Source organism: Tachyglossus aculeatus, chromosome 19, assembly GCF_015852505.1.
Source record: "Tachyglossus aculeatus isolate mTacAcu1 chromosome 19, mTacAcu1.pri, whole genome shotgun sequence".
In the NCBI taxonomy this organism is placed as follows: domain Eukaryota; kingdom Metazoa; phylum Chordata; class Mammalia; order Monotremata; family Tachyglossidae; genus Tachyglossus; species Tachyglossus aculeatus.
This window is the reverse complement of record NC_052084.1, coordinates 39,609,539-39,631,178: the sequence shown is the minus strand read 5'-3', so window position 1 is coordinate 39,631,178 and position 21,640 is coordinate 39,609,539. Positions and strand designations below refer to the sequence as shown.

Here is a 21,640-nt window from a genome sequence, read left to right as displayed (position 1 = left end):
ATGGTGCTGAGGATGCTAGTGGCCTCGAACTTGGGTAAGTAAGGCTGTTGGGAGGTACTGGTCATGGAAAGCAGTAGCTACTGGTGCCATGTAACCACCGTTTCAAATGGGAACTGATCAACTTGGAACTTCCCTCCCTCTCAGACAGGACTGAATTACTAGCACAAAGTCAAAAGGTGAATCGGAAATCCTCATCGTCACCATTATTTGCTGCTGAGGCTGGCAAATAAGCCAGTATAAATGGATGCTTGGTTGCAATGCGACCCTTTGGCTGGTGACAGTTTCCTCCTTTAACCACAACTCTACATGTGCATATTTGAATTTTCCACTCCCAGTGGTTTAACCCTCCTCCAAATAGGGAATATGCCTAATTTATAGCCAGTTTCCCTAATATAGTAAAAGACATGAATCAATCTGAAGGTTATGCTGGCTGGTATGTGGTTCAGGTTAGATTTTTAACTTCTTTCGCATGAAAAGTTACTTGTTTGAATCATAAGCCTTTCTTGAGCACCACCCCTTCCCATTCCAACCATTCCAACATTTTGCATTTCTGTCCTTTGAGCAGCTGTGACTCCTGATCAGATTGGCATTTAGGCAGAATGTAGGGAATGGAAGAGTGAGGGCTGATAGCTGCTTCAATTGCCTCTGGTTTCTTACCCAAGCAATTGCATTTGAGACTCGGAAAAGTAGATCTTTATGTACTGTTCCTTTCTTTGAGATTTGAGAAATGGGGTTGTGGGAGAAAGGAAGTGGTTCTAGGAGCCAATCTCTGGCTGGCACATGTTAATTTTGTTTTATGGTACTTGTTAAGAGCTTATATGCGTCAAATACTGTCCTAAGCACTGGGGTAGGTCTAAGTCAACTAGGTCGGACACAGACCCTGTCTCGCATGGGGCTCGCAGTCTTGAGTAGGAAGGAAAACAGGTATTGAAACTGCATTTTACAGTTGAGGAAACTGAGGCCCAGAAAAGTTAAGTGAGTTGCCCAAAGTCACACAGCAAACAATTGGCAGAGCTGAGATTAGAACCCAGGTCTTCTGAATTCGCAGGCCCATGCTCGTTCCACTAGACCACGTTGCTTTTGTGTGAGAACTTGGCCTGGGAGTGGCCTATAAGGCTCTGCATTTACGTGTTTGGTGACAAATAGGAGAGGCATCGCCTAGTTTAAACAAGGGGAAGTTGGTATAAATTCAATATAGTTTTATTCTTTGTAAATACAATGAGTACAACTTTTTAACTTCACAAATCAGTTAATTCACTTTGTACAAGAAAAGTTTTACTCATCCTATGATAGCCCAAGTGCTGATTTTTTTTTCAGTGCTATTATCTAAATACCAATCAAAAACGGGAAAGTACAGCAGCTATCTCCGAAGGTTTGTCTCTACATTTTCGGTAAATACTGGGTAGTCTCTTCTCAAATAAGCAGCTTATATAGTGTGTGTGTGTGTGTGTGTGTGTGTGTGTGTGAGAGAGAGAGAGAGAGAGAGAGGGAGAGAGAAAGATGAGGGGTTTCATAAAACCCAGGATTTTCTTCAAGGCATCGGAGAGTCTCAGAGACCGTTAGCAGGGTGTGTGGGATGAGGAATACTTTACTGTTTGTTCATTGTGTAAATCCTTGCCGGCGCTTCCTGCGTCTCGCATGGCCGGGCTCCCGGCCCGCCGAGGGTCGGGCCCTTTGCCTTTGGTTTCAGCACCACGCTGGCGGAACAGCGGCGGGCCTCTCGGGTGCCATCTCCAATCTATTTGGCTTCACGGCTTGAGTCTCGCCCACATCCCCGACCCTCTATCCCCCCGACCCCCGGCCCTCGGGGCGATGCCACCGTGGCCCCTGGACCGACGGACGGAAGGATGTCACGAGAGGGATGCGGGCATGGAGCCATTTTTCAGTCGGTTCAAAGGCCACTTCAAGATGTGCTACAGCAGAAGCCCAGGGGAGGGAGAACCTGGTTTGCCTGTTGGAGTGAAAACGAATTCCATCCTCAAAGCTTCTGGGAAAGAGCGGTCCACAGGGTGCTGCCAACAGCTGCGTCTGGCCACCCAACGTCCCAGCGCTGGCCGGGAAGGGGAAGCACCCACCCTTGGCTTTTGAGCTCAGAAAAATCTTGCAAGTAAGTGGCAGACCAGCCTGGCCTGGGTACCCGGGGGTGAGCGCACTCCCCCAGGAGCCGAGCGATGGGGAGCCAGGAAAAGAACGGGAAAGAAGATCCCACTGGCTTCCCTGCCGAGCCCGGCCCAGACGGCCCTCGCCGGTCTAACCCCGGCCAAGGCAGCAGGCTGCCAGGTGTCCAGGGGGTTTGGGGTGACCATGGCCATTTTCTGTCTAAGAGGCAGAAACACCCTTCACTCCCACCCCCAGGTCCAGGCTTCCCAGGCATCTGTCATGGAGGTGCATTCTCCGTGGGGGGGGGGAGTCCGAATGGCACGGACCATTGATGGCCAGCTGACACCCAGGTGACTATATGTCGCTGGACTTGTACATGTCAGACAACAGCCTGGTGATGGGCACATTTCCGATGGTCTTTTTGAAGAACACTTCTTCGATGGTGGATGGGCCGATGGAGCGTAAGGCCGGCAGCAGCAGCAAAAGCTTCCCAAAGCGGCAGGGCTGGGTCGGGTACCTGGAACAGATGGGCCCCGGGCACAGGAGACTGGGTTAGTGTGGCTGAAATCTCTCTGGGATCAAGCGGTCCGCGCCACCTTGGCGACTCTGGGTGACCTGCTGCATGTCCTGCTGTCTCCAGGCCATCTGGGGTGCTGACGTGACTGAACGGGTGAGGCAGAGTCTGGGCCGGGAAGTTGGGAGTTCCCTGCGGAGAAGGGCCAAGCTTCTCCACCTCCTCTGCTTCCTCCTCCTGGCTTGCCCTGCCCACCTTCCCTCCCAGCAATCCCCTGATCTGGGATGGGTGGGTTGGAAGGGGGGAAGAGAGCCTGGCTCTGGCTGCTGTGCCAGGGTTGCTCAGGGCACTGTACAAGTGTACTAATCCAGGCACCAGAATGTTGGCCAGAGAGCATGCCGAAACCCGCCTCCGAGGTGGGCTGGCTCGGCTCCGGGGTTATTATTATTAGTAATAAAAATAATCATTGTGGTGTTTGTTAAGCACTTACTATGTGTCAAGCACTGTTCTAAGCACTGAGGTGGATAGAAGCAAATCGGGTTGGACACAGTCCCTGTCCCACTTGGGGCTCACAGTCTCAATCCCCATTTTACAGATGAGGCAACTGAGGCACAGAGAAGTGAAGCAACGTGCTCAAGTTCACACAGCAGACATGTGGCAGAGCTGCGATTAGAGCCCATGAATTTCTGACTTCCAGGCCTGTGCTCTATCCACCACACTATGCTGTATATTTCCATCATTTTAAAAGGCACTTGTTCTATCACTCATTGTTTGGTTTTTTCATTTCTCCCAGTCTCTGACTGACTGTGTTGTGCCTCTGTCTTATCACTTCCCTAACTTTGCTTCCTCTTGGGTCTCTATCACATGATGGCCATATTTGAGAAACACTGGTCCAAGAACATGGATCAAAATACCTCCATCAGGTAGTCTAACTTTCTCCCATTACTCTGCCCACAGTAGAGTGATTGTAAGCTCTCTGTGGGCAGGTAACGTATCTACCAATGCTGTTGTACTTTCCCAAGCATTTAGCACAGTACTCTGCACACAGTAAGTGCTCAATAAATACCATTGATTGATTGATTGATCCAGCAACGGGACAAGAATGCTGTACCTAGCACATACTGTCTGTTATTAGGGAAGTAGGTACTGTCATACTATTCATTAGGGGTGTGTACACTATTTGACCTTTTATTAGAGGGTGCTCATTGTGTTTACTTCCTCTGAAGCAGGAGGCACAGATAATGCTGTATGAGCTCATGGGATGCTATCAATCAACCAGTCTATCATATTTATTGAGTCCCTGCACTGTGCAGAGCACAGTACTAAATCCTTGGGAGAGTACGATAGAGTTAAAAGACAGTCCTGCCCATGAGGAATTTTCAGTTTAATGGGGGACTCATACAGGCCTTTCTGATGCCAACAGCCTTCTGGTTTCCAGGGGACATCAAAGCCACGTAAGCCTAGGAATAGTCTTGTCTTGTGTTCAGCATCTGAGGTTTTGGATCATCATTTCCCTCCAGGATTTCTCTGGTGCTGCCTGTTAGCACAGCTATGATGTGATGAATATTCCTTCATGCTCCTTTGAGGACCAAGGATTGTATCAAATTCCCACATTTGTATTCTTTCCCAGCGCTTAGCACAGTGCTCTGCACATACTAAGTGCCTAATAAATACTATTATTACCACTACTGCTACTAGTGCTACTCCTCCTCCTCCTTCACCTATTGGCCTAACTGCTCCTCAGTGACTGTGGTCTCCTGCCAGTCACTGTTCATGTTGTCTCAGTGGTGGGAGGGGTGGGGTGAATGTGACATCCGAGGTAGATCCAGGGCTCACAGGCATAAGGAAGAGTTAGCCATTATAATTTCCCTGGGTAACTTCAGTTTCATCTGAATCCCGATTCCTTGGTGATGCCTCACTCTGTATTTGAGCCTTCCAAAAGACATACAATCTTCTGGATTCAGTCTTCCTTCTTATCTCATCTTGCACCATTGTGGATGACTGACAAATCTCTAGCTATCTCCAACCTCTTTCCCCTCTCTAATTTTGCATTTCCTCTTGCCTCCCAGACATCTCCACATCTCCACTAGCACCCCAATTCCTTGCCCCCTCCTACCTCACTCAGCTACTCTCCTACTACAACACAGCCCTCACACTTCACTCCTCTAAAGCTACCCTACTCACTGTACCTCGATCTCCTCTATCTCACTGCCAACCTTTCATCCACATCCTGCCTCTGACATGAAACGCCCTCCCTCTTCATATCTGACGGACAATTACTCTCCCCCACAAAACCTTATTGAAGAAACACCTCCTCCAAGAGGCCTTCCCTGACTAAGCCCTCTTTTCCTTCTCTTCCACTCCCTCTGCGACACCCTGACTTGTTCTCTTTATTCATCCTCTCCCCACCCCAGCCCTACAGCACCTAGTTACATACCCGTAATTTATTTATTTAAATTAAATCTGTCTCCCCCTCTTAACTGTAAACTCACTGTGGGCAGGGAATGTGTCTGTTATATTATACTCCCCCAAGTGTTTAGTACAGTTTTCTGCACACAGTCAGTGCTCAATACATTTGAGGATTGATTGATTGACTGATCGATATATATATAACCCTGAATCCCTCATCTTTGCTCCCAGATCCCCTCCTCCACCCAGCTTTTACATTTTAATTGACAACACCTCCATCTTCCCTGACCCAGAAGGCTGCAATGTTGGTGTTAACCTTTGCTTCTCACTCTCTTTCAACTCTCACAGTCAGTCTACTAAATCCTGCTGGTTTTTCCTCCACTGCACTTCCCAGATCCACCACTCCCTCTTCATCCAAATGGCCAATCCCCTGTCTTGGCACTCATCATATCCTGGCCAGACTACTGAACAAACCTCTTCACTGTTCTCTCTGCCTCCCACCTCTCCAGGCTACTCTTCCCTCTGTTGCCCGGGTCACCCCTCTAAACTATCATTCTGCATATGTCTCTCCACTCCTCCACTCTTCCTGTGTGTGTTTACCAAGATGGAAGAGTTGCCCATGGGATTGATTTTCTGAATCCAGCTTCTGGGTCCCTTATTGTGTTCCCAAGTGTGGCTGGGTGAAGAGCAGTGGATCAAGCACACAGACAGCACTGCTCACAGCTCTGCTTTACTCTGACAAGGATGGGGAAAGGGCCTGACAAGCCCCCTCAGCTTGGCATGGCCAACTGTCATGAGATGTTTTAGGAGCTTGATACCCTTCTCTGGGGAGCCAAACTTTTCCAGTGCCAGTGGGGTCATATGAGGTCTACGAAAACTGGGTAGAGGCCATGGTGCTGCTCACTGCATTTCTCCTGCACCTGACATGCAAGATGATCATGATCATGATCTAGATCCACACTCCAGGAAGAGGCTGGCTAGGACCTGATAAGCAAGCCCGGGAAGGCAGCAAAATCCACCCCTGCACACACATACGTCCCTACCACCAGCTCCCTCTGTCAACTCCCATCTTCAGCTCTTTCCCTTTGCTTTCTCCAGTCCTGGACAACAGGGCTCTGGTAGCAGGTGCTGCTGGGGCTGTAAAGTCCCTGGAAGCTCCACTCATACCAGTAGTTGAAAAGTTGGTCTACACCGCCATAAACAGGCTCATCAATCAATCAGTGGTACTTACTGAGTGCTTACTATGTTCAAAGCACTGTACTAAGCACTTAAAAGAGTACAATAGAGTTAGAAAGTAAAGTTCCTGATCTCAAGGAGTTTACAATCTAGCAGGGAAGACAGATATAAACTAAGTTATAGGTAGGAGAAAGCAATAAAGCATAACATATGCACATAACCACTACAGGGAGAAAGTGGAATTGTGCTTAGGTGGTACAGAAGTGCTGAAATGGTAGATGGGGAGATAGAAAGTGGGGAGATTAGAAATTAACCCAGGTAGGCCTCCTGGAAATAATGGGATTTCAGAAGGGCTCTGAAGATGGGGAGAGATTTTTTCATGGTATTTGTTAAGTGTTTACTGTGTGCCAGGTGCTGTATTAACTCCTGGGGTAGAGACAGACTAATCAGGTTGGACGCAGTCCACATCCCATATGGGGCTCACAGTCCTGATCCCCATTTTACAGATGAGATAATACTGAGGAACCAAGAAGTGAAGTAACTTGCCCAAGGTCACCCGGCCGACAGTGGCAGAGCCAGGATTAGACCCTAGGTCCTTCTGACTACCAGCCCTGTCCATGAAATGCCAATATTTCTTAAAACAGAGAGTGGGGAGGGGAGGGAGAGAGTTTTCTGCCGCTTTCGACTCCCTGGGCCCTAACTCCAATCTGTGTTTGATTCCTACAACTTCACCCCTGAAGGCTTCATTTCGGGTTGCTTCTGCGATCTCCCCTGAGCACACCATGGCTGGGGACTAGGGGGCCCTCAATCGCCGCCAAGGGAACAGAAACAAAATCCTACCCTGGTGCAGTGTGGTGCCCTCCATTTTAGCCTCTGGGCACTCAGGCCCGGAAGGTGGCATGTGGAAGTCGTAGGCCCCGGAGAAGACACTTGCAGGCGTTCCCTGAGGCCGGGGCCTGCGTTTCTGGAAGTTGGGGGTAGGGGGTGGGGGGTGTCCTGCCCCAGCCCTCAGGGCACCGCTTCTTCTTCCCACCCGCCTCCCGGCCCAGCCCGGCCCCGCTCACCCCACCCCACTCACCTTGTGTGAATGTAGCTGTTGAGCGTGAGCTGAGCCTCATCCTGTAGCGCGGCAATGGCAGCCGCATTCCCGAAGCTTCTCAGCTCAGAGCCGCTGTGGGTGGGTACTGGGAGAGGGGGAAGAGGTGAGGGAGGGCGATGGCAAGGGGGTGGGGGTGGAGAGACCACCGCCGGGCTGGCAGCGATCCAATACCCCTCTGATCTGGAAACTGCCGTAGTGACCGGAGCACTCGACCTCCAGGTTTGGGATGGCTCCTGGGCCTGAACTGGGGAAGCCAGGAGGGAGGCGGGATTGGGGGACGGGCATGTGGAGGATGGGTGGACAGGTGAGTGAGTGGGACGGTCGGTGGGTGCGTGGGCAGGGGGAGGGCAGGCGGCTACTTACCTGCTTTGAAAGTGACAATGCATTTGAGGCAGGCGAATTCTGTGGCATCCAGCCGAAGCTGTCTGAACCTGGCCACCACCTCCTGCAGAGCCTGGATTTCTGCAATGATCTTATTCAGCTTCTGGGAATCTGTATTGTCACCATTCATACCTCAAATAGAAACAGGGAATGAAAATGAAGCGGTATTCGAGTTTTTTTGAGATCTAATACTGATTTTTGACAAAGTGCTGTGGATCAATATCTCTTCAATTGTCCCTCTTAGAGATCTGATTCCATGTAAACCCGCTATATTGTATGAAAGTTAATATAACATCTTCTCTTGGATGGTAACAAACACAGTAATTTGCATTTAAATAACAATGCGAGCAGTCATGAATACAACAAAACAACATTATTTGCATTTAAATATAGATTTAGAAGTGACAGGTACACTCTATTGTTCAGCAGGAATTTGTTATTCTTTACATGTTGTTCTTTTTTCAGTAATGTATTTTTATGGAAATTTCTACAACAAAGTCATTAAATTGGACAATTCTCACCCGATACAGCCAGCAGAGTGTTCGCGTCGACTGGGATGGCCCATTGTGCTATCCCGAGAACAAACAGTTCTCTCCAGGCATCTTCCAGAAGCATCAGCTGCGAACAATGGATGTTTAATATGACATCGGGTGTCACTGATAAATTTATGAACAATTTCAATATGTAAATTCCCATTACTTTTTTAAAAAAACTGTCTGTCTTGGCCATCTCTTCCCGATGATTTTCAGTTTTCCGTTTTCTTTTGGACTCAGTGCTAAGGGCGAACTGTGTGCATTTCATTCAGCCCTTCCTCTTTCTGCCAAGTTTGCTCCCCCAACCAGAGGGTTTATTTTTCTGTCTGCTCAGGCACCCTTTAGGTCTCTCTGGAAAAGCCTGCGGAGACCAGGGCTTCATGGGATTGAAATCTGCAGGGGACTGGATGGCGACTCCAAATCATCACACTCAGTCTGTCTGGCAATCAATCAGTCAATCAATCAGGGTTATTTATTGAGCACTTACTGCGTGCCGAGTATTGTTCTAAGCATTCGGGAGAAAAGACAGCCTGCTTTCTCTGCTGGGCCTGCCACTCTAAGACCAGAGGGATTCGGTCGTCTCTCATCCCTGAAGAGTGATAGCCACCTTCCCCGTTAGATTGGAAGTTCCCAGTGGGCAGGGAGCATGCCCCTAGCTTGTTTGGTACTTTTTAAGGGCTTGTATTCAATAGGTGCTCAATCAGTGTTACTGTGAGCTGGCTGTGGGCAGGGAATGTCTCTACTCCCCCAGGAACTTAGCACAGTGCTCTGCACACAGTAAGCATTCAATAAATATGATTGATTGATTATTACAACAAGTACAAAAGGAAGAAAGACTTTGGGAAGAACCAGGAAACAATGAACCAATTTTTTCCCATTCAGTTTCTCTCGATTGCTTGATTTTTTTTTCTCCAAGCATAGATGGACAGCAGCAAGAGAGCTTCAGTGAAAGAGCCAGCATGTTCTGCTGTGGAATTCTGAAATTCAAATCTATTTCCTTCTCAGCATCCTTCAACTGTCAGCCAGCCACCGGGTTGGCACCTGGGGCCACAGCTGGCAGGACTTTTGATTTGGCCAGACAGGCCTCTGGATCTATGTCCAGGGGAAAATATAAATCCCCGTGTGTGGGAATTGAACATGGATTCAATCTTAACAGAGGGATCAGGGGTCAATAGGTGATGGATAAGGTGGAATCCGGGCCTGGATCTAAGTGAGAAACACCTGAGGCATGACTAAGTTGGCCTGAGGCTCTCCTTGAGCTGCCTCCTTAATCAACTTTCTCAGTCCCGAATTCCAACTTCCTTCCTCAGGCCCCTTCCCAAAACGTTGGCCTTTGGCAATCAGAATGAGATGTCAAGATTCACCAAGGTCATCACTCTGGGTCAGAGTTGCTGAGCACATCAACTGGGCCAGAACCAGGTCAGTGGAACTTGGGAGAGCTTTTCCAGGCTTCTCAGGGGGAATGGGACTCAGACTACTGAACCAAATGAACCAATCAACCAACCAATCAACAAGTCAATCAGTAGGGGCCATTACATTACAACTCTTTGGTTCGGGTTTTTTTTTATTGTATTTGTTAAGCCCTTCTACTGTGTGGCAGGCACAGTACTAAGTACTGAAGTAGATGTGGGAGAATCAGGTTTGGCACTGTCCCTGTCCCACATAGGGCTCACAATCTTTATGTCCATTTTACAGATGAAGCAACTGAGGCACAGAGAAGTTAAGTGACTTGCCCAAAGTCAAACAGCAGACAAGTGGAAAAGTCAGGATTAGAACCCAGGTTCCCTAGCTCCCCAGCCTGGGCTCTTCTCACTAGTCTATGCTGCAACTCAGTTAGGAATGAAAAGGTAGATAAGCTGATCCTTTTCTTTAAGAGCAACTTGCAGGTTTTTGTAAACCTCATCAGCTGACCACATTCCACCATTTCTTTTTTCAGTGTGCGGTTAAGGTTAGAGATGGAAGTGAAGAGGAAAGGGAAGGGTTAAGAAGCTTTAAAAAAAATGGTCTTCTTGGTCTGCACATCGCTTGCCCTTTCTAAAGTTCCAGTGGGATTGGAGAGAAGAGGCTCTGTTTCAGACCCTTGCACAAATTCTAAAAACACTTTTAAAATTAAACAAGGGTTCTTTTCTCTCCTTTGAACCACAATACATTCCTTAAACTTTACTATGTAAAATAGGGGCAACAATAAGGATAACTTTAAGTATTGTTTTTCCCTTTTTCTGATTTTCACAAGGAGACATTGATTTCCATCAATCAGTGGTGTTTACTGAGCACTTACTATGTATAGGGTACTGTAATAAGCACGTGGGTGAGTATGGCACAATACTGTGGGTAGATACATTGCCTGACCACAAGGAACTCTCAGTCTAGCAAAGAAGACAGACATGCCATGGGGCCGTGGGTGGGGTGAGTATCAACTACTTGAAGGGTTCAGATTCAAGTGCATAGGTGACATAGAAAGGAGAGGAAGTAGGGAGAAAAGACAATTTAGTTGGGGATGGGCCTCTTAGAGAAGATGTGATTTTACTAAAGCTTTGAAGGTGGGGAGAGTGGTGGTCTGTTGTATGTGAAGGGAGAGGGAGTTCCAAGCCAGAGGGAGAATGTTGACAAGGGGTCGGTGATGAGACTGACTTGTACTTCCCAAGTGCTAGTACAGTGCTCTGCACACAGTAAGCGCTCAATTAAATATGATTGAATGAATGAATGAGACAGATGAGACCAAGGTACACTGAGTAAATTGGCTTTGGAGGAATGAAGTATGTGGAGTGGGTTGTAGTGGGAAATCAGTGTGGTAAGGTAAGGAGTGGGGGTGAGCTGATTTGTCTCTATTGCTGAATTGTACTTTCTAAGGGTTCAATACAGTGCTCTGCACATGGTAAGCGCTCAATAAATTATATTCAATGAATGAATGAAAGAGTGCTTTAAAGTTGACGGTAAGGAGTTCCCGTTTGCTGTGGAGTTGGATGGGTAACCGCTGGAGGTTCCTAAAAGTGGGGAGATGCGGACTGAATGTTTTTCAGAAAAACCACTTGAAAATACCTTGAGGTATTATTTTGCTTAGGCTTGTGGTGGATACTTTTACTGACTATATGAGAAAATCTCAACTCATCAAAAAAAGTAATTTCCAAAAAAAATTATCCTGCCATTTCCTAAACACAATAAAAATATTAGCTGTTAAAATCACGGCAGCGTAGATTAGTTGAAAGGAAGTGGTGTCCAGGAGGTAGCTGAGCCCCGTTTCTGGACTCTGGAGAGAGCAGTCCCGGCCTGCCTTCTGGAGTGGCCTTGTCCAGGCCCCTGGGACTTACCTGATCGGGCAGGGACAGTGTCGAGAATGCCGGGACGCTCTTGGCCCACTTAATGCTCATGAAGAGGAGTCTGGCAGCAGATTCACAGACAGACTCGGTGGCCACTTCGTAGAGATACATGGGGGTCCCGTTGACCTCGTGTGGATACTAATGGGAACAGGGTAAGAAGGAGGCAAGATAGATTGCGGGGCCACAGGCAAAAGCAACATCTGCTTGTGTCTTCTGCACTCACCCCTCCACCCTGCAGGGTGCACGAAGGACTGGTGGAGAGGGTTCAGCTCCTATGGAAACCCACCACAGGTGGGGCTCAGCCTAGCTAAACCCAGAACACTACCCTGTCTCTACAGCCCAGAACAATGCTGAATGGGGCGGGGGGTGGGGGGAGGGTGGAGGCTCTGTCCCCAGATGAAACCTCTTGGCTTCACTTCTCTCTCCATCCTCCATCCCTCCTCCCCTCTCTCTCTTGTAGTAAAAAACTCGGGCTCCTAAACAGTCCTCAGGGGAAGGAAACCTTGGGCAGAGGGTGAGAGGTACACTTAATCCTTCCTCCCACCCCTCTGGAAATACAATAATAATGATAATAGCAATAATAATAATGGTATTAAGTACTTCCCAAGCGCTTAGTACAGTGCTCTGCACATAGTAAGCGCTCAATAAATACGATTGATTGATTGATTGATTGATCATGTGTCGAGCACTGTCCTAAACCCTGGGGTAGAGACAAGCTAACCAGGCTGGACACAGTCCCTGTCCCACATGGGGCTCACAGCATTAATCCTCATTTACCTCAGATGAGGTGTCAGGCACAGAGAAGTGAAGAGGCGCGCCCACAAGGTCACACAGCCGTCAAGCGGCAAACAAGCAGCGGGGCCTAGCTGTAATCTGGGGGGCTCTTGTGATGGAAGGGTGGGGGCAGGGAGTGGCGGGGTGAATCGTGCGAGGGACGGGGTGGAGAGTGGTGGGATGGACGAGGTGGGTGGCAGAGGTTTTAAAAGCAGCCCTGCCCGCCGCCCCTTCGCCCGGAACTGGCTCGATTTCTTTGACAAGAATCAGGGGCGGTGTCCACGGTGCCCGCCGGGCCGCCCATCCGCCGGCCGGCCGGCCGGGGCCCTGAGCACTGACTGACCTTGGGAGTGGGCTGGGCCAGCCCCACCAGGGCCTGACGCTCCGGGGGGCCGGACACCGCGGCCGCCAGCTCCAGGTTGTGCGGCTCCAGCTGCGCCACGGCTGTGAAGAAGGCGGGAGCGGGCAGGGCGCCCGAGGGGAAAGGGGCCGCCGTCCCGTCCTCCTCCTTGTGGCCCCGGAAGTACAGGGCCACCTGCTTGCGGATGGTGGACGTCCGGGGACCCCGCTCATGCTGCACGGCTGTAGACGGACAGGCACCGACACAGAGACACGGAGACACCGAGACTGAGAGACCGAACCTCTGCCTCTCTCGTCCCTGATACTTTCCCACCCTGGCCTTGTCTGAAGCCCCTCAGCCGCGATCTCTTCCCGACCCCAGCCACGGTCAGGGGTTTCAGGGCTCGCCCTAAACCCCCAAAACTGCCCCAGCCCGTCCTCTTCCCCCCCAACCCCACCCCCTGCCCCTCTCCCCGAAGCCACCAGACTCCTCCCGGGGAGAGGGAGAATCAAAGGTGCCTTGCAAAGAGCTCGGAGATCCCCACCCCTTATCATTATTATCATCATCATCATCATCATCATCATCATCATCATCATCATCATTAAGGTATTTGTTAAGCTCTTACAGTGTGTCAGGCACTGTACTAAGTGCTGAGGTGGATACAAGCAAATCAGGTTGGACACAGTCCCTGCCAATCAATCAATCAATCAATCGTATTTATTGAGCGCTTACTGTGTGCAGAGCACTGTACTAAGCGCTTGGGAAGTACAACTTGGCAACATATAGAGACAGGTGGGGCTCACAGTCTCAATCCCCATTTTACAGATAACTGAGGCCCAGAGAAGTGAAGTGACTGCTGTGGCACCTTCTGGGGCTGCGGGCAGGAGGGCCGAAGGGGGTGGCCTAGGGGGTCGGGGAAGGGAGAGGGGAACCGGGAGCCGCTCAGGAGAGAGGAGGAGAAGAGGGAACAGATGCTTCCCTTTCCCCGAGCCGGCGGAGAGGAGCCTGTGGGGGCGGGAGGGGAGGAGGGGGAGCGGGGCAGGGGGAGGGAGGGGTGCGGCGCGCTCAGCTGCCCCCACCGGGGGAAGGACTTGTTGCCAACTTGTACTTCCCAAGCGCTTAGTACAGTGTCTGCACACAGTAAGCGCTCAATAAATACGATTGATGATGATGATGATGACTTTAGCGGAAACCCAGGAGCCGCTGGCCAGGTCCCCGGGCCGGAGACAGAGGCTCCCGCGGGCTCCAGGGCAAGCCACCTTCTGCACGCGGGATTGACCTGGTGCTAGATCCGCATCGGCTGCGAAAAGGAGCCAAGGACGCGCCCATTACCGTCTTTGTTCATGTTGACTTCCAGGCACTTCTTCAAACGGCAGGATCGGCATTGGTTTCGGTGCGTCTTATCCACGGGGCAACCTCCCTGCGGCGGGCAGACAGGGAGAGTCAAGACTCAGGAAGGCCCTGGGCGAGCGAGGCCTGCCACAACCAGGGCGGCCAGCCCAGCCCGATGGCCAGAGAAAGTCCCGATTCCCGAGCCCCCAGCCCCTAGACTTCAGCCCCAAGTGCCAAGTCCTTCAACAGCCCCGAACAGCCCCGGAGCCTCGACAGGCAGCATGGCTTACAGGATAGAGCACGGACCTGGGACTCAGAAGGTCGTGGGATCTAATTTCGGCTCTTATCTGTCGTATGACCTTCACTTCTGTACGCCTCACTTACTTCACCTATAAAATGGGTATTGAGGCTGGGAACCCTATGTAGGACAGGGACTGTGTCCAACACAATTTGCTTATATCAACCCCAGTGTTTAATACAGTGTCCGGCACACAGTAAGCTCTTAACAAATACCACAGTACTATCATTATTATTATTATTATTATTATTATTATTATTAGCTGGGACCGTCTAGCGGGCCAGTGACCTGACAAGTGGCATCCGGCCTAAACCCTGCGTTCCCGGTTTGGCATCCCGGTCTTCTCCGAAAAGATTGGAGGCACCTTGGTCAGGGAACATGTCCGCTAATTCTGTTGTATGGTCCTCTCCCAAGGGCTTAGTACGGTGCTCAGCACACGCTCCCTTCTCTCGTTCTACAGCCCAGCCTGCACACTCCACTCTTCTGGTGCTAACCTTCTCACCGTGCCTCGATCTCGCCCGTCCCGCTGTCGACCTCTGACCCACGTCCTACCTCTGGCCCGGAATGCCCTCCTTCCTCAAATCCGCCAAAATATCACTCTTCCCCGCTTCAAAGCCCTACTGAAGGCTCACCTCCTCCAAGAGGCCTTCCCAGACTAAGCCCCCTTTTCCTCAGCTCCCCCTCCCGTCCGCATCACCTCAACTCACTCTCTTTGCTCTTACTCCCCTCTCCCCACCCCACAGCACTTATGTATTTAAGTATAAATGTATAATTCTATTTATTTATATTGATGTCTGTTTACTTGTTTTGATGTCTGTCTTCCCCCTTCTAGACTGCAAGCCCTGCGTGGACAGGGATCGTCCCTCTTTATTGCTGAATTGTACTTTCCAAGCGCTTAGTATAGTGCACTGCACACAGTAAGTGCTCAATAAATACGATTGAATGAGTGAATGAATGGTGGCCTGGTGCTCCTGAGGGCGGGATGGCTGACCTCTCCACACCGGCGGAGCAGACTCTGATGGGGAAGAGAACCTCAGCCCACACCTTCACCAGGAACTCGCCTTGCGACCAGCTTGCCATAACACTTAGTAGTATAGTGCAGGCGCTTGTAAGGCGCTCAATGAATCCCGTGAGTATTACGGCCCAGGCCTGGCCTATTGAAAGGAGAAATTTCCCCGCCTCGCACTCGCCCTCTTCTTGGCACCGCGAAGCAGCGTAATCTAATGGATAGAGCACGGGCCTGGAAGTCAGATGACCTGGGTTCTAATTCTGGCTCTGCCACTTATCTGCTGTGTGACCTTGGGTGAGTCACCTCACTTCTCTGGGCCTCGGTTACCTCATCAGTAAAATGAGGATTAGGATTGTAGACCCCATGTGGGACATGAACTGTGTCTAACCTGATTATCTTGTATCTTCCCAGCGCCTAGTACAGTGTCTGGAACATAGTAAGAACTTAATAAATGCCATTAAAAGTAACAATAAAACCTGTGAGCGGCGCTAGGAGGGCACGGGCAGGTCAGATTCAGGACCGCAGACAGCAACCTCTGCCCCTGCCTGGCCGGGAGGGGGCGCCTTTCTGGGACACCCCCCCCCCCCCCAACCTGACTAACCTGGAGCCTCTGCTTTCTGTGCCCATCACCCCTTTGGGCTGACCAAGTGGAATGTACTGAGCGCTCATTGTGTCGCACACATCCTGCCCCTACCCCTCCTGCATCCTTACCTACTCTTTTTCTGTCCCTTTCTAAGTCTTTCTGCCTGCCTATCTTCTTGCTGTCTATCCCTCTGTTTGTCTGTCTATCTGCTCGCCTGCTTGTCTACCTACCTGTTTGTCTGTCTGCCTGCCTGTTTGTCCGCCTGCTTGCTTTTTGCCCATTTTTCTGTCTGCCTTCTTGTCACTAACTTGTTTCCATTCCTCTCCTCCTAGAGCACTTTTCTTGGAGTTGAATATTCGAGGTTGCCTGGGGTGCGGTGAGCAAATGCATATTGAAGAAGGAGGAGAGGGAGGATGAGGAGGAAGGGAGGAGAAGAAGAATAAGAAACCCCACTGGATCGCAGGTACTAGGGTAAAAGTGCTTTTTCTCTCACTCCTCCTGCAAGGGTCTTTGCCCTCCAAGGACTCTGGGGAGGTCCGATAGTGACCTGCCGGGAACTCAATAATAATAATAATAATAATAATAATAATAATAATAATAATAATAACTGTTAAGCGCTTACTGTGTGCCAAGCATTTTACTAAGCCCTGGGACAGATACAAGATAATTGGGCTGAAGACAGTCCGTGTCCCACATGAGGCTCACAGTCTTAATCCTCATTTTACAGATGAGGTAACTGAGGCATAGAGAAATGACGTGACTCTCCCAGGATCACACGGCAGACAAGTGGCAGAAGCGGGATTAGAACCCAGGTCCTCTGGCTTGCAGGCCCGTGATCTTTCCACTACACCAAGGTGAAAACACCTTATTATTCGGGATTTTTCACGGCAAATATTTTGCCTTCAGCCCCGCGTCCCAACTGTTCTCAGGTAGAGAGTTGAAGTGAAGAGTTTTGGGAGGAACGGATCCGAGTTGAATGTGAGCCGGGGTTGGGGAATCCTGGTCCGGGGCAAGATCCAGTGTGAACTGGGGGGCAGGAGGTGGAGCGGGGACCGGTGAAGCATTTAGCCAGGGGATGGGCCTCGAGCCACCGGAAGCCGTTTTAGCCCACACCTGGTTTCCAGACTTGCAGACGTAGGTTCGATTCCTCCTGATGCTCCGTTTGAAAAACCCGGAACAGCCATCGCAGGCGTAAACCCCGTAGTGCTTCCCGGAGCTGCGATCCCCGCACACCTTACAGGGAATGTCCAAAATACGACCTGAAGGCAGAGACGAGGAAAGGGGAGGATGGGGAGAGGAAGGGAGACGGAGACACAGAGAGAGAGACAGAAACAGAAAAGCAGAGAGCCACAGAGAGGCAGAGATGGACAGAGAGAAATAGAGGAGATTGGGGAGAGTTGGAGAAGGGAAAGAGAGAAAGGAGGAGAGGTGGGATAGGGGAAGAGAAAGGGCTCTCAGGATGTTGCCGGCGGCGGCGGAGAATGCACAGCCATGGGTTAGGGTCTCTAAGCTCCAGCCCCCAACCGTTTGACCGATTTAACGCCTTAACCTTAACGCCTTAACCGAAACGGAAGGAAAAGGGGCGAGACGTGGGCTAGACGGTGCGGGTTCAGCTCCCGGCTGCCCCAGGGTCCGACCGCGTTACAACGGGGGCAGCTAGGAGGGAAACGCGCTGCAGCGAGGGAAGACCCGAGTCTCCCTTTCTCGCGGTTTGCGGCCCGCCCCTACCCCTCGGCCTGAAACCGAGCAGGGGCGGCCTCAAACCACGAAAGCTGAGGCCGGAATCCCCTCCGGACAAGCGCTTAGTACAGTGGTTTGCACAGAGTCAGAGCCCAATAAATACGATTGAATTGAATGAATGAATAAATGAATCCCCTCCCTCCGCCCTCCCTTCCTTGGCCCCATCCGCGACCGGTGGGTAAGTAGAGCTGCGCGGAAAAGTGGTCCCGCAGGCGTCGGCCTCGCCCTTACTGGCCCGCCTTGTCCGCTCGCTCGCCCGCCCTCCTCGTCCCCAGTAAAACGCGACAGCTGCACCTGCCAACCGTCCGTCCTGCCCGCCGAAGGGAGATTAGGTTGGGGACGGGGGAAGGAGGCGGAGGGAAGCCGGGCCGGGACGGGATGGAAAACTTTTCCACGATCAGTAGTTCCCAGAGGGCTCGGGACAACTTTCTCGGCCAAGATGAGCAAGGTCAGCGGCGGCCAAGGCTGCAGGGAGGCAGGCTCGGAGAGGGTCAGGGCGGCTAGGACTGGCAGGGAGCCAGGCTCGGAGAGGGTGGGGGGGCCTAGGGCTGCAGGGAGAAGATAGGGGGTCGCCGGGCGCCGGTGGGGGGAAGGTCCCCAGGGTTGGGTCACTACTAGCCTCCTTGCCACCTGCCAATTGATTTACCAGTGACCCGTCAAAAAGAGAAGCGTGGGAACCCGGCGGGCCGCGCACAATGCCCACCGACCCGGCCCGCCTCTTCACCCTCTTCGCCCCTTCGCCGCGCGGCACCAACCCAGACAAATTTACTGCGCGCGCGCGCTCACACACACACACACACACACACTACACTCACAATCACAAATGCAACACACACACAACACTCTAAAACCCAAACACACCAAGAACACAACCAAACGTATTCACATACATACCAACGCAAACTCACCCAGATAAACTCACAACATGCCTAAATACCCCTATATTCACTACCAGACACACATGAACACACACTCACATACACACCGCAAAAGGAGGGAAGGGAAAGGGGGGAGCGGCAGACCGTTTGAAAGAGTGTGGAGACAGTGGCATTTCCCAGTTTCACCCGATCCAGTCCAGCCTCAACCCAGCTCAGCCCAGCCCACTCCCATTCCCGCCGTTAAATCGAAGAAGGTGGAGACGGTTCCTAGTCGAATGGCCTATTTTCCTTCTCGATCTCGGGATTGTCCTGATTCCTTGCGTTCCTGTCCTGACCGGGAGCCGACCTGCCCTCCAAGAGGCGGCAATTTACCGCCGCCGCGCCCCCTCCGGTCCCCAAAGGTCCCCTCCGGTTCTCCCGGGCCTAGACCGGGAGGAGACAAGCCCCGCCAAGCGACCCCGGCCCGAAGAGGCTCCGGGACCCGGGGGAAGTGGGAGGTGGGAGAACAGCGACCCGGTCACGAGAGGGGACCCCCGTTTCCCGGCACGATTCTCCCCCATTCATCCCCCCGACACACACACACACACACCCGATCCGCCGCCCATTTTTCTCCCATCTCCCAACGTTTTCCCCTGTTTCCGCCTTTTCTCCCGAAGCTCCTCCCGGCAGAGGCCCCGGGAAAGGGGGCGGGCAGTGGGTAGAGGGCGGAAGGTCGCGAGAACGACTCTTAAACTGGACAAACTGTCTTCGAAACTCTGTTCCGGTCGCTCTCGTCGCCCCGGGAGCGCGGAGAAGCCGAAGGCAGGGGAAACGGTTTCCTGGCTATTGGAATGGGAAACGTTTCAACCTCCTCCCCCCCCCCCCCCACACCCCTGCCGGGTCCCCGCGGGGCTGTTTCTGCGCCGTAATTGCTTAAGGATAGATGGCAGCTTCGATTACCGTAATTACCATCAGGGGCTGCTGAAAGAAGGGAGCCTGGGCGGAGGGGCGGGGGCTAGTGGGCTTGACACCACCCAGGAGGGGGACACGTCTGACATAGTTGCGCATCGGCCTAGGGGCGTGGGGGGGAAAGGGGGAGGTTCTGCCGCTACCTCAGACCCCGTCTCCCCGCCTCCCTCCCCCTGTCTCCACGGCCCCCCGACTCCTTCCTTCCCCTGGCTCTCCGCGACAGGCTACCAGGAGGGAAAGGACGGTCCGCCTCAGCATCATCCATTCATTCATTCAATCGTATTTATTGAGCGCTAACTGTGTGCAGAGCTCTGTACTAAGCGCTCGGGAAGTTCAAATCGGCAACATATACCAGAGGCTGAGGGGCCGGGAAGCCGGGCAGCAGAGCCTCCAATCACGAGGAGGGTCCGGGAATACGAGGGTCCAGCCCGCCCGACTCCCTCTTTTCAGAGGAAGGGGTTCAACTATGGAGTGGGGTTGTGGAGGCCTGTCCCTAACCGGTCCCCGGACTCTGGGTCTCTGCCCTCAGTCCTCCGGCCCCTTCGACCTCCAGGAGTGGAAGTGGAAGCGGCTAAAAGTTGCTGTAAAACTTCCTTCGGTGTGCCGGTTCGAAAACAGGATTCTCCCCAGCCTTCCCGGAGCCGCGGGCCGGGCTGACCGGGGTAGACAGGAATGCAAGACCCCCGTTTTATCGGACCACCTCCGATAAAACCCCTCCCTCCCTGGCCCCCGGAGGCAGGACCAAAAACGTTGACACGAGACTCCAAGAGGCCGGGAGGGACGGGAAAGGCCGGAGGGCGAGCCCCCTCCCCCGCGCCCCCCACTTTTCATTGGGTGCTTGGGGCCCCTCCAGCTTTCAGCCTGGGTCCCTCGGGTCCGCCCGTGTACCCGAGAAGAGAAACGCTGAGACTCCGGGAGGCTTGGGGCAGGAAGGACGGGGGAGCGGGGCTCTTTGGCCTCTGCCAGCAAGGGAGACACAGAGAATCGATCCGCCAACTGTCCGTCCTTGCGCCCCGCCGCCCTGCCTTCCATCAAAAACGATTGCGTTTTCGAGGAGGCCTGCAATAATCCGGGTTTTTCTTTCCTACCGAAACATCGCTTTTTACAATTTCGCTTTTTCTCTAAAAACATGGGTGTTTGTGTGTGTGTGTGCGTGTGTGTGTGTGTGTGTGAGCGCGCGCGCTTTCATACATACATACACACCCCAAAACGAAACAAAATAAAAATCTCAAACGAGATCAAGTTGAGCCTCGGGGCTGGATGATTGTCCCTTCTCCCCTTCCCCTAAACTGGGACCCCGAGCTCCAGTCAACGTGCCGAAGGAACGGAATACAAAGCAAAACAGCATCAACAACGGCAGCAGCAACAACCACCTCCCCCCCGCCCCCAAAACACCCCCAAACTAAACGAAAAGCAAAAATAATAATAAAACCCAACAGCAACAACGACAGCAGCAGCAGCAACACCGGGGAAAAGCGACCGGCCTCAACCACAGGCTTCAGGCCCCTCGGACTGCGGCAGACCCGGGATGGACGAAGGTGGATGGAACGAAGCGGGGCGGCGCGGCGCCGCGTCCAGCCCATTCCAAGGGACAGACCCCCCTGTTCGGGCGGGCGGGAGCGGGAAAACGCTCCTCCGAGCCCGCACCCACTTTGCGGGGTTTCCTCGGAGAATGACAACCCCGCACCCCTCGGGAAACCCCGCCGCCGAGCGGTTTCTAAGTGTCGAAAGCGACAAGGAGAGTGGGGAACGAGCCAGTGTCCCACGAGTGGGACAGTCACCCGTAGCCAGGCAAGCACCCGGCCCGCCCTGCGCCCTGGCCGCCTGCCCCGTTCGTTCTCGCTCCTTCTGCGGACTTTCGGTCCCTTTAAGACGGAAGGTTCCGACCCCCCCCCCCCCCCCCCCCCACCCCCGGCATCCTCTAAATTCCCCAGATGAGAGGTGCGCGGATTTAGGATTAAGGAAAATGTGACTTTTCCGTTGTTCCGGCTTCGCTTTCGGCAGGATTAGGCGCAGCGGCCCATCGAAATCCGCTTTCCCTCTCGGGCCGGGGGAGTGGGGTTCAGCGCTGCCTCGGGGAGTTGCACGAAGTCATTGCCAGAGGCGGGAAGGACACTGAGGCTCAGCACCCCGCAGTGTTTGCCCTTCCCATCGACCCCCGGAGGCCTCCCTTCCCCCATAGCGGAGCCCTGGCAAAGGGGCCGGCCCG

At 52.4% G+C, this 21,640-nt stretch overlaps 1 protein-coding gene and 1 pseudogene across 1 annotated transcript in view; one reads left to right on the top strand and one right to left on the bottom strand.

The window, feature by feature from the left end:
• Positions 1-1,211: 1,211 nt before the first annotated feature.
• NR2E1 (nuclear receptor subfamily 2 group E member 1) overlaps positions 1,212-21,640 on the bottom strand; it is a 20,825-nt gene continuing 396 nt past the window's right edge. The window contains exons 2-9 of the mRNA XM_038761129.1: positions 16,979-17,124; positions 13,976-14,063; positions 12,647-12,885; positions 11,521-11,667; positions 8,201-8,297; positions 7,662-7,811; positions 7,278-7,383; positions 1,212-2,617 (exon numbers count right to left, since the gene is read on the bottom strand). Of these exons, the coding sequence (XP_038617057.1) occupies positions 2,455-2,617; positions 7,278-7,383; positions 7,662-7,811; positions 8,201-8,297; positions 11,521-11,667; positions 12,647-12,885; positions 13,976-14,063; positions 16,979-17,124 (1,136 nt within the window). The 3' untranslated portion in view covers positions 1,212-2,454. The remainder of the gene's footprint in view (positions 2,618-7,277; positions 7,384-7,661; positions 7,812-8,200; positions 8,298-11,520; positions 11,668-12,646; positions 12,886-13,975; positions 14,064-16,978; positions 17,125-21,640) is intronic.
• The window catches only part of LOC119940796, an 18,807-nt pseudogene continuing 15,925 nt past the window's right edge, over positions 18,759-21,640 (top strand).